Genomic DNA, 13,143 nt, shown 5'->3' on the forward strand with positions numbered 1-13,143 from the left:
ACGGCCACATGCCAGGTATCGTCCCACCGCACACCTGGGGGGGTCACACACCCGGGGGCTGGGGGTACCTGGACCTCTGGACGTCGCAAAGACAGAAAAGCAGCTCCCCCTCCTTGCCCCGATCCAGCGGCTGCTGAGCTCCTGCGCCGGTGTTTGGTCTCCTTGCAGAAGTCAGAGCTGAATGGGCCCCGTTGTGTTGCTTTCCAGGCAGTGCGAGCCAGAAATGCAGGAGGAAGAGGAGGAGGAGGAGGAGGGAAGGGTAGAGCACCTCTGGAGAGAGGGCAGTGACCCAGACATGGCCTCCCCCTCGCCTCGCAGGGTGCTGGGCAGCCGGGAGCCTGATGTGGCACAGCATCGGCCCGGCCAGAGCCCGCGTGGGGTTCGCATTCGCTGGTTCCCGGGCTCCGCCGCTCCTTTCCCGGCTGCGTAAGTCACGGGAGCTACAGAGCTTTTCCACTTTCTGCTTTCCCCAGGAGCTACAGGGCAGAGGGGTGACAGCCAGCCAAAACTGCAACAGCGCCGATAAGCCTGAGCAAAAGCAATGCCACAGCTACAGCCCCATTACCCACATCACATTTACAGCCCCATTTTTTTACTCCCCATTTTGCTTCTCTGCCTGTTTCGAAGAGGCCAGGGTGGCAGTGCCTGTGTGAAACACTATTTACTTGCAGAAGAGCTTGGAGGCCTTCGTTTTCCTCCCCGACTCTGTCCGCTTATTGCTCCCATGACACAGGGTGCCTGCCGGACCACGCTGATGCCCTGAGCTGCTCGGAGGCACCGGCTCTCAGGCTCATCTCTGCTCTGCTGTGCCGGGAGGACCCTCGGGGATGTCGGTCCAGGGGGGATGAACCTGCCCCGAGCTGGCAGGAGTCGCCCTGGGGAGTTCGCCGCCTGTGCGCCGAAGCACCGAGACTCATTTCAGGGGTCGCGGCTGACCTCAGGGAGAGCCGTGCCTGTTGCGCATTACGGCTGCGCTCTGGCCAGCGCTGGTGGGCTTCACCCTGCCTCGGCCACCGGCACGGCTGGGCCCTTGTGTCCCCTCCGAGCTGCTCCTGTCCCCTACCGAGGCTGGAGGGAGGCCGCCGCTCTTTGCTCTCTCTGACGGGGCATGAAGGCAGCACAGTTGAACTTCCATTTGGTGGGGTTTAACCCACCCCTGCCAGGCCAGATGCTTTTGCTTTCCATTAAAGAAAATGTTTCACCTTTACCTGCAAGAAGCCCCATCCTCTTACTACCACTGCAGGGTTGCACTGCTCACAGACGCACCCAAAACTGCTCCATGCAGACAAAGCTCGGCACCGCCGCTGCCTTGCTGGCCTAACGACGTCCAAATTAAAAATACTTCTGACGACAGCAGTGCTTTCGAGGTGAGACGGTTGCACCAGCCAGGCTGAAGCAGCACTAGAACGACCCCATGTTCCTCCAGGGCACCGCTGGGAAAGTCATCCTCTGGGAGCAACTTCTAAGGGAAAGCAAAGTTAGCAGTTCCCTTTTTTTTTTTTTTTCCTCTTAATCCTAAGGCATAAGCCAATTTTAAGGGACTTCTGAGTCCCTATCCTAACTAGAAGCAAATCTGCCTTCTGTAGAGACTGTGTCACTTCCGTGCTCACACCCCTCTTTTTCCTGTAGACATCTCGACACTGAATACCAAGAAAATCCAGTTTCTAAATAGTGTTTGCTTTGGAAAGAAATTTAGGGAGCAGCATCTCACACTTGTTCTGCTACCATGGCTCGGCTACTTGAAACTTCCCGCCCAGGCTCTCCCCCCGACCTGGCCCCCAGGCCCCTGCGCATCCCTCGGACCTTCGCAGGCTCTGCCGCACAGCCCCGCGCACACCACGGCACCCGCTGCAAACGGCCTCCCGGAGACGCTAACCCCTTGGCTTGGTCTCGGCATCTCCGTTCAGCATCACGTTCCTTTTCTCCATCACCCTCCTGCCAGGGCAGAGGGACACAAAGAGCAACAAGAGGCCAAGGAAAGCTACGCTGGGTTCAAGACTTACCGAAAATACAGGTTCTTTTACATCTTGGTTTTGCCCTCAAGCTCATGACAAAACGTAACAGATCGGCTTTTGCAACAGACAGCTGAAGGAACGGGATGGGACAAGGCGAAGGATCCTGCAGGGACCGAAGCTCCTTCTGTAGGTGCAGGTTATCTTCACTTCAGTTGATTCGGGCACAGAGGAATTCCAGCTTCAGTCACAGGAACTGGGAGAAAACGCGTTTTGCTCTTAGCCTTAGGGCAGCCTTATTTTAACGAGGGGACACTGCTCCTACACAAAGGCCAGCACCTCCCCTGCCAGAGCGAGGAGAGACACCGCTTTCCTGCGCCTGCTAGATCACAGCCACACAAAAATTCCCCCAGCCACCCCAGTTTCACCAACGGTTGCCTTCAACGGGCCCACAACCTGGAGAAATTTAAGCAGAGACTGTACGCAAGTAGGTCTCGCACATACCACGCACTTTATTTCAATCCAGCGCCCCAAGCTCTTTTTTTCTCTCCGTGCTGCCTGCACAGCCTGGGAATTAACACCAGCTTTTCCGGCGTTCAGGCCAAGCACATGCACCCTGCCAGCTGTGGCACACGTTGCCTCTACAAGGAAGGGACAGCTAACTCCATTTCCTTGACTTCTTTCTGGCACTATTTATACTGCAGGTTGATTGCAAGGTCAGATAAGGAAGGATGACTAGTCTCCTCCAACAGAAAAGAGAGAGGGAAGGAACAACTCTTTGCTACCTAAAGAGAAAGAGATGTGTTGATTCTCAGAGGCTTGAAGAAGAGGGAGCAGGACCAGCCCGTGAGCTTGTGTGCTCCGGAGGGGTACAGGTACAATCCTCCATACACAGATTTAGGAGCATCTGCTGCTACTCCTTCAGTGCAAGAAAAAAAACCCAAACCCACAGCCCTACCCAAGAAGGATCAGCACAGCCCTAATTCTTCGTGCTCTTACAGGCGCTCAGCTTCCAAACATGTGAACAGTGCACACAGTCCCAGTGCTTTGTCAAAGTGAGGAAAAAGGGAACACGTATTCCACAGGGATCTCACGGATTGTATTCGTTTCCAAACCAAGCCTATTTAATTAGGAAGAGAAGGGAAAGGGACAGGGAAAGGCCAGGAAGAGGGAACAACACAGGCAATGGCAAAAAAAATTTACAAGAAAAATATGCTTGCTCCTTTAAGCAATGGCCACCAGGGTCAGCCACGCTACACGAATATTCCAAGCCACAGCAGCAGGGGAGTAGTATATTAAAATACAAATCAGCCACACACTGCTTTCGACAAATGGACTTGAAAGAAGAAACAAAGGGGAGCACACCTTGCCCCTCTGACCCGGCAGCGGCAGAAGAGGGTCAAGCACTTCCCTGGCCTGGAGAAGCAGGGACAGCAGCAGCAGCAGCAGCAGCCTCTCTCTTGCACGGTGCTGAATGCTATCAGGCAGGAGCCACAGTCCCATAAAATAAAATAAAATGCCCAACTGGGTTGATCCTGATGACAGCACTTCTGGGCCCCGTGTTAGGCTTGGCACACCCTTGCCAGTGTGACTGAAGTGGAGAATTCTTCTTTTCAATTCACGCAGGGCTCAGCAGCTGAGCGTTCTAGCATAAACACCTGCCCTGCAGACCAGGGTGTCACTTCATGAGGAACAGAAAAAAAATATTCAGAAGGAATTGTCCAAATTTGTTAAGGCAGAAGGAAGGACAGACCTCCTGCAGCAGGGACAAAAAAAAAAAAAACCACCACAACAAAAAAAAGGAAAGGACAGCAGGTCTGTATGGGCTCTGGGATCCTCTCCCATCACGCAGCTCTGAGCTTTCCGCTGACGACAGTCCTATGAGGAGGGAAGGGCACAGCAGCACATCTTACAGCTGGTGGAGGGTTTGTAAGAGCATGTGGCGAGCAAACGAACAGGAGTCGAGAGCACGGTTTGGTCTGTGGAAAGAGGAGAGAGAGAGATTTAAAATCCTAAATTTAAGAACTGCTTTGTGTCTGACTTTGAACGAGCAAATAAACGCTATTTCAAACGCACTGGGCTCGCACGCCCAAAAGCCTACATCTTCTCCCTTCCATTATCTCTTCTGAAACCGTTCCCTCATCGCTGCACAGATCACTGCTTCCCACTCAGAGCTTGCTGTGGACAATTCTCTCTGCTTCGCCGAGTCCGAGCCAGGAAGCCAATGACCAAGAGTCAGAACATTTATTTCCACGGGTACAAAAATCAGCAGCAGCTTGTTGATCTCCGCAGCCCGGTGTCTCATTAAGGGTAGAACAAAGTGGGTGGGGGTGGAAGCCCCCTTCCCGCCGTTCTGGCAATGGGATTTTCCACACAGATCCACTGTTTAGGCCCCAAAACACAGAAGACAAGCCTGCTCGGACACTCAAATCTTCTCTCACCAACTCATCTGCTATCAATGGTGACTTTGGTCTCAGAGGCTTTTAAATCTTTAAAAGAGGCAATGTAACCTCCTGCCCTCCCCACCCCTGAGGTCAGGTAACACCTGACCAGCTTCGCTGGGCCACCTTTCAGGGTGCCTTACAAATCGCCCAGAGATCCTGCAGGGCATCGTCGGAAAGGGCCTGGCACAGAGATCGCAATAGCGAGGTCTACCTCATGCAGAATAACCTGCTCCTTGAAACTAGACGACGGAAATATACAGTCACAGCAGGGTTAACACGGGGCTAAATTTCCCTAACATTGCCATCACCTCCCAGTAACATATAATTCCGTTTCCACAGACTAACTGATCTCTAAGCATCGCTGAAAATTCTAACCGTCTGTATCCATCCATTAAGGAACTTCCTCCAAAGAATTTTAATCCAATGTTTTCCACTGTTCTGAGAATGGAAATAGTTAATTTTACTTTCTCCCATCCCACCACACCAAAATAACCTTTAATAATTAGTAGGAGTGAGGTCTACTCAATTTGGGAAAGAAGGGTGAGCTGAAATAAAGACTGGAATATCTGGGTAGGAGCAAGAAGTTCATCTCTGGATTTGCAGTCCACGGGCAATGGCTGCAGAGGTTGGTCGGCACAGGGCTCCATGTCTGCTGCGGTTTAACAGAAGCACAGCCTGGAGAGGAGTTAACCCCTTTTATTCCCCCAAGAGCCATTCAACACCCCACACCGAACAGCCAGGACATAATTACAACTTGCAGTTTGTCTTCAAAAGTGGCTGGGTGAGGTATTTTCAGTCGTCACCTTTGGAAGACCCAGGCCTGTTTGCAATGAGCAGGCTGATTCTGTCTCAGCAGCTCCCTGGTCGTGGAAATAGAGAACCCAAACTGCTGATGTTGATCGCAGCCAAGCTTCCGCAGCCTCCACTCCCAACACTAAGCCTCCTCTAACACTAAGAGGCTCCTTACTTGCTGTGGAGTTAAACTGCCTGCCACTCGCTGCTACAGACTGTTGAATGTGATTCAATCCAACAGCAAAAAGCAGAAAAAAAAAAAAAGAGCCAACCCCCCTCCCAAAAACTCCAACCCTTACAAAAAACCCCCCCACCACCTCCCACAAGTCACAAGCGGGCAGGCAGACATCCGCATACTTTCAGTGTTTCCACCTAAAAGATTATGGAAAAGCACATGTGGATCCCAGTACCCTCTTGTGTCCAAAGAAAGAAAATAAGGGCTGAGAGCAGAGTAAGATGGATGCTGCTTACAGTCCGTATCCATAATTTTATTATCATCGTTGAATGGACAACACTACCTACAACATCCCAAATTGTCACAAAAGAAAGGAGGAGAACGACTGCTCCAGAAGGAAGCCCCTTGCAGCGAAAGGCAGCAGAGCTCTAGCCTAGGCAGCTACAAGAACTTTGCAGCTCTAGAAGCCCAAAGGAGCTAACCGGAAAAACCTAGAAAATGTCACAAAAAGGCATACCAATTTGCTGCAAACGAAAGGCTCATGGGTTTGACAGAGTGGAAGCAGATTTGTTGCAGAAACAGAGCCCAAATGAGCTCTGCAGATTACTACGTTAACCAGTTAGAGGTTTGATTTAAGGTTAGGACGTGATTTTGTTCTGACTGAATTCCAAGGAAAGACAAAGGGCATGGGTTAATGGAGAAGCTCTTTTAACTGGACTTTGTGGTTCTTGAACTGGTATTGTTCTCTCCAGGCAACTGTAAAGGATTTAACAGCTGTTCTCCTTGTTCCCTTAGGGAGAGGATTTAAGAAATACATATATTTATAAAACACAAAGTTATATTGCTTGTATATAGTGTTGTCTTCACTATGCTGCACAGGACAGAAGCTTCCTATGATAATATCACACCTTGCAACAGAGGGGTTTGTAAATCAGAGACAGCTACGGTTCAAAGGATGTCATAGCACCAGGCACACTGCAAGCTGGCATCAGCACCCTTACGTACCAAAGGCAGGCAGACAGGTCTGCCTTCTACTGGGAGAGGCTCTCGGCTCTCACACAACTTTTACAGAACCTTTGAAAAATCTCACACTTTCAGAAAGAGACTTTCCCCTCTTGCACTTGTAGTGAAATGCTGACTGTGGATTCAATGAATTTCTGTTGATGAATTCATGAAGACCAGAACTTTACTCTTATTTTGTCACATACAGCATCATCTACAGATGAAAAACATTTACTGGTGTTTTGCAGGCCTCGAACCTGGGAGAGGCCTACAGACACACACACAGGGAGAGGGGGACAAGTGTCTTCTGTGAGCAAATTTATTTAGAAAGACACGTCAAGTTGAGTTATGAGGCTACTCTGGGCACTGGAACCTGACATAAGCAATTAGAAGGGTCAAATGCACTGAACCAAAGTCCCATTTTCTGTATTCCCAACTTCAAGTGATTTAAATCCTCTATTTGGAGGGCTGGGGCTGATAGACACTAAATGGTTCTTGATCAAGCTGGGTCTCTGTATAACTACTGCCTGATGAAGTAAGCCAGCATTTTCTTCACCCTTTTATTTTAGGGCTGGTATTGGATCCTTTCGCTGTACATATCTACTTGATCAATAAGCAAGATCACAGGCAGCAGCAGTGTATGAAACCGCAGAAATCCAGTGATCTGTCTGGACAACTTCACATCACAAGTCCTGACACTTCTTGCTGTAACGATTGAGCTGGAGGTGTATTTGTTCGGTTGGTAAAGCATGTGATCGTTGGCTTGTAACTGCCTAACTCTTAGCCTGATCAAGCCACAGAGAGGAGACAGCAGACAAACTGTTCCACCAGAAGGGTCTCTAGGTGAGCATTTGCACATGGGTAAACAAGCTAGCTACAGTTTTATCTTCCAAAGCTGACCTTAGCATGGCTGGGTGCTGCTACCGCTGCTACACATCAGCTTTGACAGCTTCAGGCACACCAACGCCTGGAAAAACTTCTCCCCTATCACAACTGGCCTGCTTCCAATCCCAGTAGAACTAAGAAAAGACGGACTACCAATATTTGACTGCATCCCTATCGCCCGTGTTTCGTACTGACCACAAGTACTTGACGCCTCTGCTTTTCATCAGCAAGAGATTCTAAGCGTCTGCGTATTACTCATACCATGAAAATCAGGAAGGCTTAAGCCTCATTCTGGAACCTGTTAAAAAGCTGCTCTCACCCTACATGGCACGTGGTTCATGCTGAGCCAAACAGCCACCAAGCTCCAAATGGATTTCAGACCTCTGCTGGTTTTGCCTAAAGTGACAATTTTGGACCATTTCTCCTCTTGACTGCTGAAGAGTAGTATTTAATCCTTACTCTCTTGAGGGAAGGTCTGTTTCGTGGTTTTTTTTCTAAGGCTCATCAATGCTGAAGTTCACACCGATTTAATACAGAAGAGAGATGGTTTCCACAGCTATTGCATTTGCCAAGCTTTAATACATTAAAGAACCTAAAGGTGGTGGGGGTTGATTCTATACCTATACTAGAAGCAACAACATTAGAGGCAGGCAGTAGAAGCAGCTTCATTCAACACTCATGCTCTCAATTTAACTCTCAGAAAAATCACTTAACCTTGTTGCTGTCACAGTAAGAAGTTTCATTTAGAAACAAATTCAGTCTTTCTGTTTTGCAGTGTTTTGAGATCTGCTGGTGTTCAGTGTTACACAGCACAACAATTCAGGTAGAGCTCTGCTGACCCTCACACTCAGAAGGATGATCTGGAGAGCGCAGTTAGATGCGGCGTACTCATACTTGACTCAAGCAGCAGCTAGAAACCTAGCAGATGTCCTTAAGCTCAAAACACCTCTTCTGTGACTGGCATTAGCAGTCTCTGCTTAAGAGCCAGTGAGTTGCAAAGCCAGCTTTCCACTATTTCTTCTTTAGGAACAAGATTTTTTTTTTTTTTACCCTAAACCTTGCATACTGGAGTAAGCAAGATAAAAGTAGAGGCCCATTAAACCATTAATCCTTAATTTCAGAACAAATATTTAGCAGGCTTTAACAGAACTGCTTGCATGTAGCTATTAACCCTCAAAAAGTTCCACTAGCTCCCGTAGAGAAGACTGCATGGCAAGTACAATACTCACTTTGTGACAAAAGCTGAGAGAACCGGGGCCAGGGATTTAGGGAAATAATCCTGCTGGACCATATGGTTCAAGGTCATAAGAATACCATAGAGGCTTGGGACAGCTTTGATCTTCTCTTCACTCTGAGAAAAGGACAAGAAGGTGAAGTCAGACATCAGATAATCACTGTTTTATCTAATCCACCGTAGTTCACAGAGGCAACGAATTCCCTGTTGAATGAAGTGCTCCCATACACTGTAGGAGAGAAAGCTGGTCACTAGATCAAGTGCAATGTTCCTCAAGACCAAGGCAGCCAATTCTACAGCCTCCCTGCACCAGCAGCTGAACTAGAGCAGCATCAAGAACATTCTAGCACTTCTCAATTGACAGCAGTAGTAATGAGGAAAGGGAAGTAATGAACCTGCCCGTGGAACAGCCAAATCTTCTCAGAGGCCCTGTGTCAAAGTGTTCTCCTGAGGAAGTCCACCAGACTTCAATTCATAAAGAATTCAATTGCCTTAATGACATAATTTTTTTCTTGTATTATTCTGTAGCTAATTTTTATATCGCCTCCAGTTCTTCGGCAGGCTTCCTCCAGAACTTGACCCAGCATTCCCAGAACTGGTCTGACAATTATGTACAAGATAAAGCTAATAGTCACCCCGCTGCTTACTTGATGCGTAAGTTATTCTTGCTCCCAACATGATGTCAACCTATGTGGTGTAACTTTTACACTGTTGTCATTTATTTCTCCATTGTCATTTCACTAAAGCCCTTCGTTCTGTAGACAGGATCTAGACCTGTGTTCCTTGATGTATGCCTTGGAGTCCGTGGTGCTAAGAATATCTGTCGCTCACGTGCTTCCAGCTACGTAGGACAGAAATTGATGGAAGCTGCTCCCCCCCCTCCACATATGCCTAATTCATCAATAGTCCTCTATATGACAGATGACAATCAGCTGGCTGATCCTCAAGGGCTTTATTGTCAATACCACCTCCTGGCCTGAAAGAGTTCTTCTGGAGCACAAATCTGGGCTTTGCACCTCATGCATATTTGCTGTCTTCTGTATGGGTAAGAGATATGTGGTAGTCCCCGAAACAAGCATTCTGCAGAACAAAAAGCAATCTTGGGTTCTGTTGACCTGAGAAGTGGGAAGCTCAACGTTGGTCCAATGTCCAATCAACACAGGGAAAGGCTAAACTGATTTTTAGGAAATTAAGATGTATCCAAGCATGTGAACAGCTATCCGTACCCCAAGCTGGATATCACCAGAAGGAAATCTATAAACCTAATTAAGAGCAGGCTGCTATAACAGATGTTATGGCTATTTTGTGGTTTAGAATTGTCTTGGTCCAAGCTTCCATTCTCAACTTCTACCTCTTCAGGCAGTGAGAAACATTAACCCTTGCAGCACAAGTAGGCAAAGGTGCTCCTTAAGTTTGCAGACAGAACTTCTCCTCAGTCATCTCACTGGAAGTAAAGCTACAGGTATTCTAATGCAATTTGCAGGTTTCCTACTGATCCTCCATCTTTTCTTACAAAGTTTATTCCCTGTAACTACATATTTAACACTAGTATTTAGCAAAGATACTCCAAAGCATGAAGTTGAATGCTACTGATCTAGCATGAGTAGTTGGACATATGTTTTTGAGCCACACTACTAAGAGATGCCCTAAAGGACCACATTAAGTAATAGTATTGTAGATCAGACTCCTGGACACGGCTCCCTATAGACACCATAGTCCAGCAGCGGCACTATTTTCTTACCTGACCCTCCCTGCCTTTAGGGGATGACTGAGAATGCAGAGCACATTAAACAGCAGAGGTACAAAGAGCTGACATCTCCTTCATCCTAATGCAACCTTGCAATTTACAATTTCTGCTGGACCTGCAGGCTTCCATTGTCCCTGGGCATCAGGCATGCACAGGCACCCAGCTGCTTCCATGGCAACATAATTACCCAAAATCCAGCCAGTCTGGTCTTCCAACAGCCTAAACAGACCATAACTTAACTCTTTCCTGCTTCCTCACCTTAAGCAGTCCCATGTGGATCAAGAGGCTTGTGATGAATGCATCTGAATTAAATGTGGCAGAAGTAAAGGCTTTTCTCATCAAGGCATCTAAAAAAGAAATAAATGTATTGTATTAAACAATACAGAAAGGGATGCTGTTATGGATTTTAAGATCAAGATTGATCATACAGAACTTCAGGGAACATCAGCTGTTAAAGGAGTTTTGGGAGGTAACGCCTGTTAAGATTCCAGTTGTCTCTGCAGGGACTAGGTATAATCTCTGAAACACTGAGACAGGTAAAACCCAGTCCTTAAGTACAAGGCCTGATACAAAGGGCGAGGGGGGGGAAGGCAAACAAAAAACCCAACAGAAAGCACAAAAACCCCCACAAAATTCTGCCCCTGCCAAGCTTCAGATGCAATTTGACCTCAGTCCTATGCACCACAAAATGCTCTACTCAACGCATTTGAACATGTGTGCTATGTGCATACATGCATATGAATATGATCAGATGAAGCAGAGCAGCAAGAGTCAGACCCTTGATATTTTAAAGGTCAGTAAGAATTCACCTTCCATCTGAAACCAAAATGAGCGAGGACACAATGAGAAAATGTGTTCAGCTGTTTTCTGGGCTCCCTCAGGACCAATATTCTGCCACAAGCTATGGGCAAACCTATGCTTTAGCCTCTCATGTCTACAAGGTAGGCAAGGCACCCGTTTTGACCTCTGGCCGTTCTGGTTTCTTGGAATGAGCAGAACCCACTAGAGCAGCTGTAGAACAGTGTCAGATATTAACCAGGGACGCCATTATCAGTTGGTGGTTGCTTTTCTGGAAGGAAATAAATTGCCAGGTTCTACCTTTCCCTAAGGAGTTGGAGTACTAAGGAACAGCTGTCGAGATAAATAGATACACAAGCAGATATCAGACAACAGGAATATCCTGTGCTCCATTTTTTGTTGGAGACAACTCGTAACAGGTTTGAGCAGCAGTAGCTCAATGAGACGCCAACTGACTATTTTTGGCTGATTGGACCCATAACCAACTGCAGGGAACTCTATTACATCACTGTTTTACAGACAGCAGCTAACACAGTTTCACCATGTCTATGTAGTCCAAAATAAGAAATTCCAAACTAGGGAAATGCACATTTGTTTGCAGTAAATCATTCTAAGTGATCTTAAAAATTGATCCAGTTCTTTGGCACAATATTGATAGGTAGCTTATGTATGGGAGAACTGTACTGCTGGGGGATTTGAAAAAGATGAAAGTCAGCGGTCAGATGCCTAGGAGTGTTTGGAAATTTCTGTTTCCAGGTGAGAACATGAAGGGATACTATTAGTCCACCCAAAAGTCAGACCTAACCCGAATCACTGCTCCACAATATACAGTGAGGAATAGTCCCTTGCCTGTACATTAGCTTGTGCCTTGTCCCATGTTGCAAACCTCTGCTTCCTGAAGAAATTAAAGACACTAAGAGGTCTCTCTTTACACTCTTTTATAGAATCATAGAATGGTTTGGTTGGAAGGGATCTTAAAGATCATCTCGTCCCAAAACCCCCAGCCATGAGCAGGGACACCTTCCACTAGATCAGGTGGCTCAAAGCCCCATCCAGCCTGGCCACTTCCAGGGACAGGCTCTTAATACTACACTGGAGAGGTTACTTCCTGCAAAATACTTTTTAAATAAACAGCCTTGAAAAAGTAACTGACCTTGAAACACAGAACTACTGGCTATTGACAGCCTAGCATCAAGCAGACAGAGTAAGGGTAGCACAGGTCCACTAAGACAGCAACTACAGCAGACACTCACGACCAAGCTTTGCAAGCACAGGATACGCTAAGTTCAGAATTAATCTCTGCTTTCACTCCACACAACAGCATGGCACAGCTTGGTACTTTGTTATCTGGAGTTTCCCGCTGCCAGGGACAAAACAGTTCAACGGCCTGGCCCGCAGTGGCCTTCCTCTGTATTGCACTGGTGTCCTTGAGACTGAAACAGGTCACACCATGAGGTGAAAAAAGGTCCAGTCACCTGTTGTTTCATGCACTGCTGTTTTCACTGGGGCTTCATCTTTGAAGACCGAGGATATCCTTAGGAGAGTTGTAACTACTTTCTCTACATCAGATGTATCTGTCTGAGAGACAAGAGGGCGGAAAAGAAAAAAAAAATAAAATAAAAATCAAGGGCCATTCAGTTCACTGCTCACCAGCTACAGAAGATGGGTCTCCGCTAGGGCTGTGACAAGAATTACAGCATTCAGCTGACTGGCATCAATTTTGCCTTGGCCTTATCACAAGGCATAAGCAACACTGTGAAACAAAGCTACTCTATGTAGAAGCTCTGGTGCCAGCATAAGCATTAACTGCATCATCTGCTTCCATAAGGTTCCTCAGGATCACTAGGGAGAAGATGCAAATCTAGGTCTCAAGAAAGTTATCACCTCTGGGGATTAAGTGATTCCGAGAGAGAATCAAGCACACAAGACCACTGGCTCACCTACCTGCTGAGCGATCAGCACAGAGCACTTTGGTCCTAGTCGCAGCAGCTTCTCTGGCGATGGGAAAGCAAGGAACGTGGCCACATCCACAGGAGGAGACGGCACTGGAGTTGAATCCTGAAACAGGCAGAATCCATCTCAGGTTTACTCTTGGAAGCAAGTAAATTGGTTCA

General features: G+C 47.4%; 1 protein-coding gene across 1 annotated transcript in view; it reads right to left on the reverse strand.

The window, feature by feature from the left end:
• Positions 1-3,727: 3,727 nt before the first annotated feature.
• The window catches only part of RANGAP1 (Ran GTPase activating protein 1), a 19,925-nt gene continuing 10,509 nt past the window's right edge, over positions 3,728-13,143 (reverse strand). The window contains exons 12-16 of the mRNA XM_009697878.1: positions 12,974-13,087; positions 12,505-12,607; positions 10,490-10,578; positions 8,480-8,601; positions 3,728-3,931 (exon numbers count right to left, since the gene is read on the reverse strand). Of these exons, the coding sequence (XP_009696180.1) occupies positions 3,862-3,931; positions 8,480-8,601; positions 10,490-10,578; positions 12,505-12,607; positions 12,974-13,087 (498 nt within the window). The 3' untranslated portion in view covers positions 3,728-3,861. The remainder of the gene's footprint in view (positions 3,932-8,479; positions 8,602-10,489; positions 10,579-12,504; positions 12,608-12,973; positions 13,088-13,143) is intronic.

Source organism: Cariama cristata, unplaced genomic scaffold (genome assembly GCF_000690535.1).
Source record: "Cariama cristata isolate BGI_N322 unplaced genomic scaffold, ASM69053v1 scaffold20603, whole genome shotgun sequence".
Taxonomy (NCBI): Eukaryota; Metazoa; Chordata; class Aves; order Cariamiformes; family Cariamidae; genus Cariama; species Cariama cristata.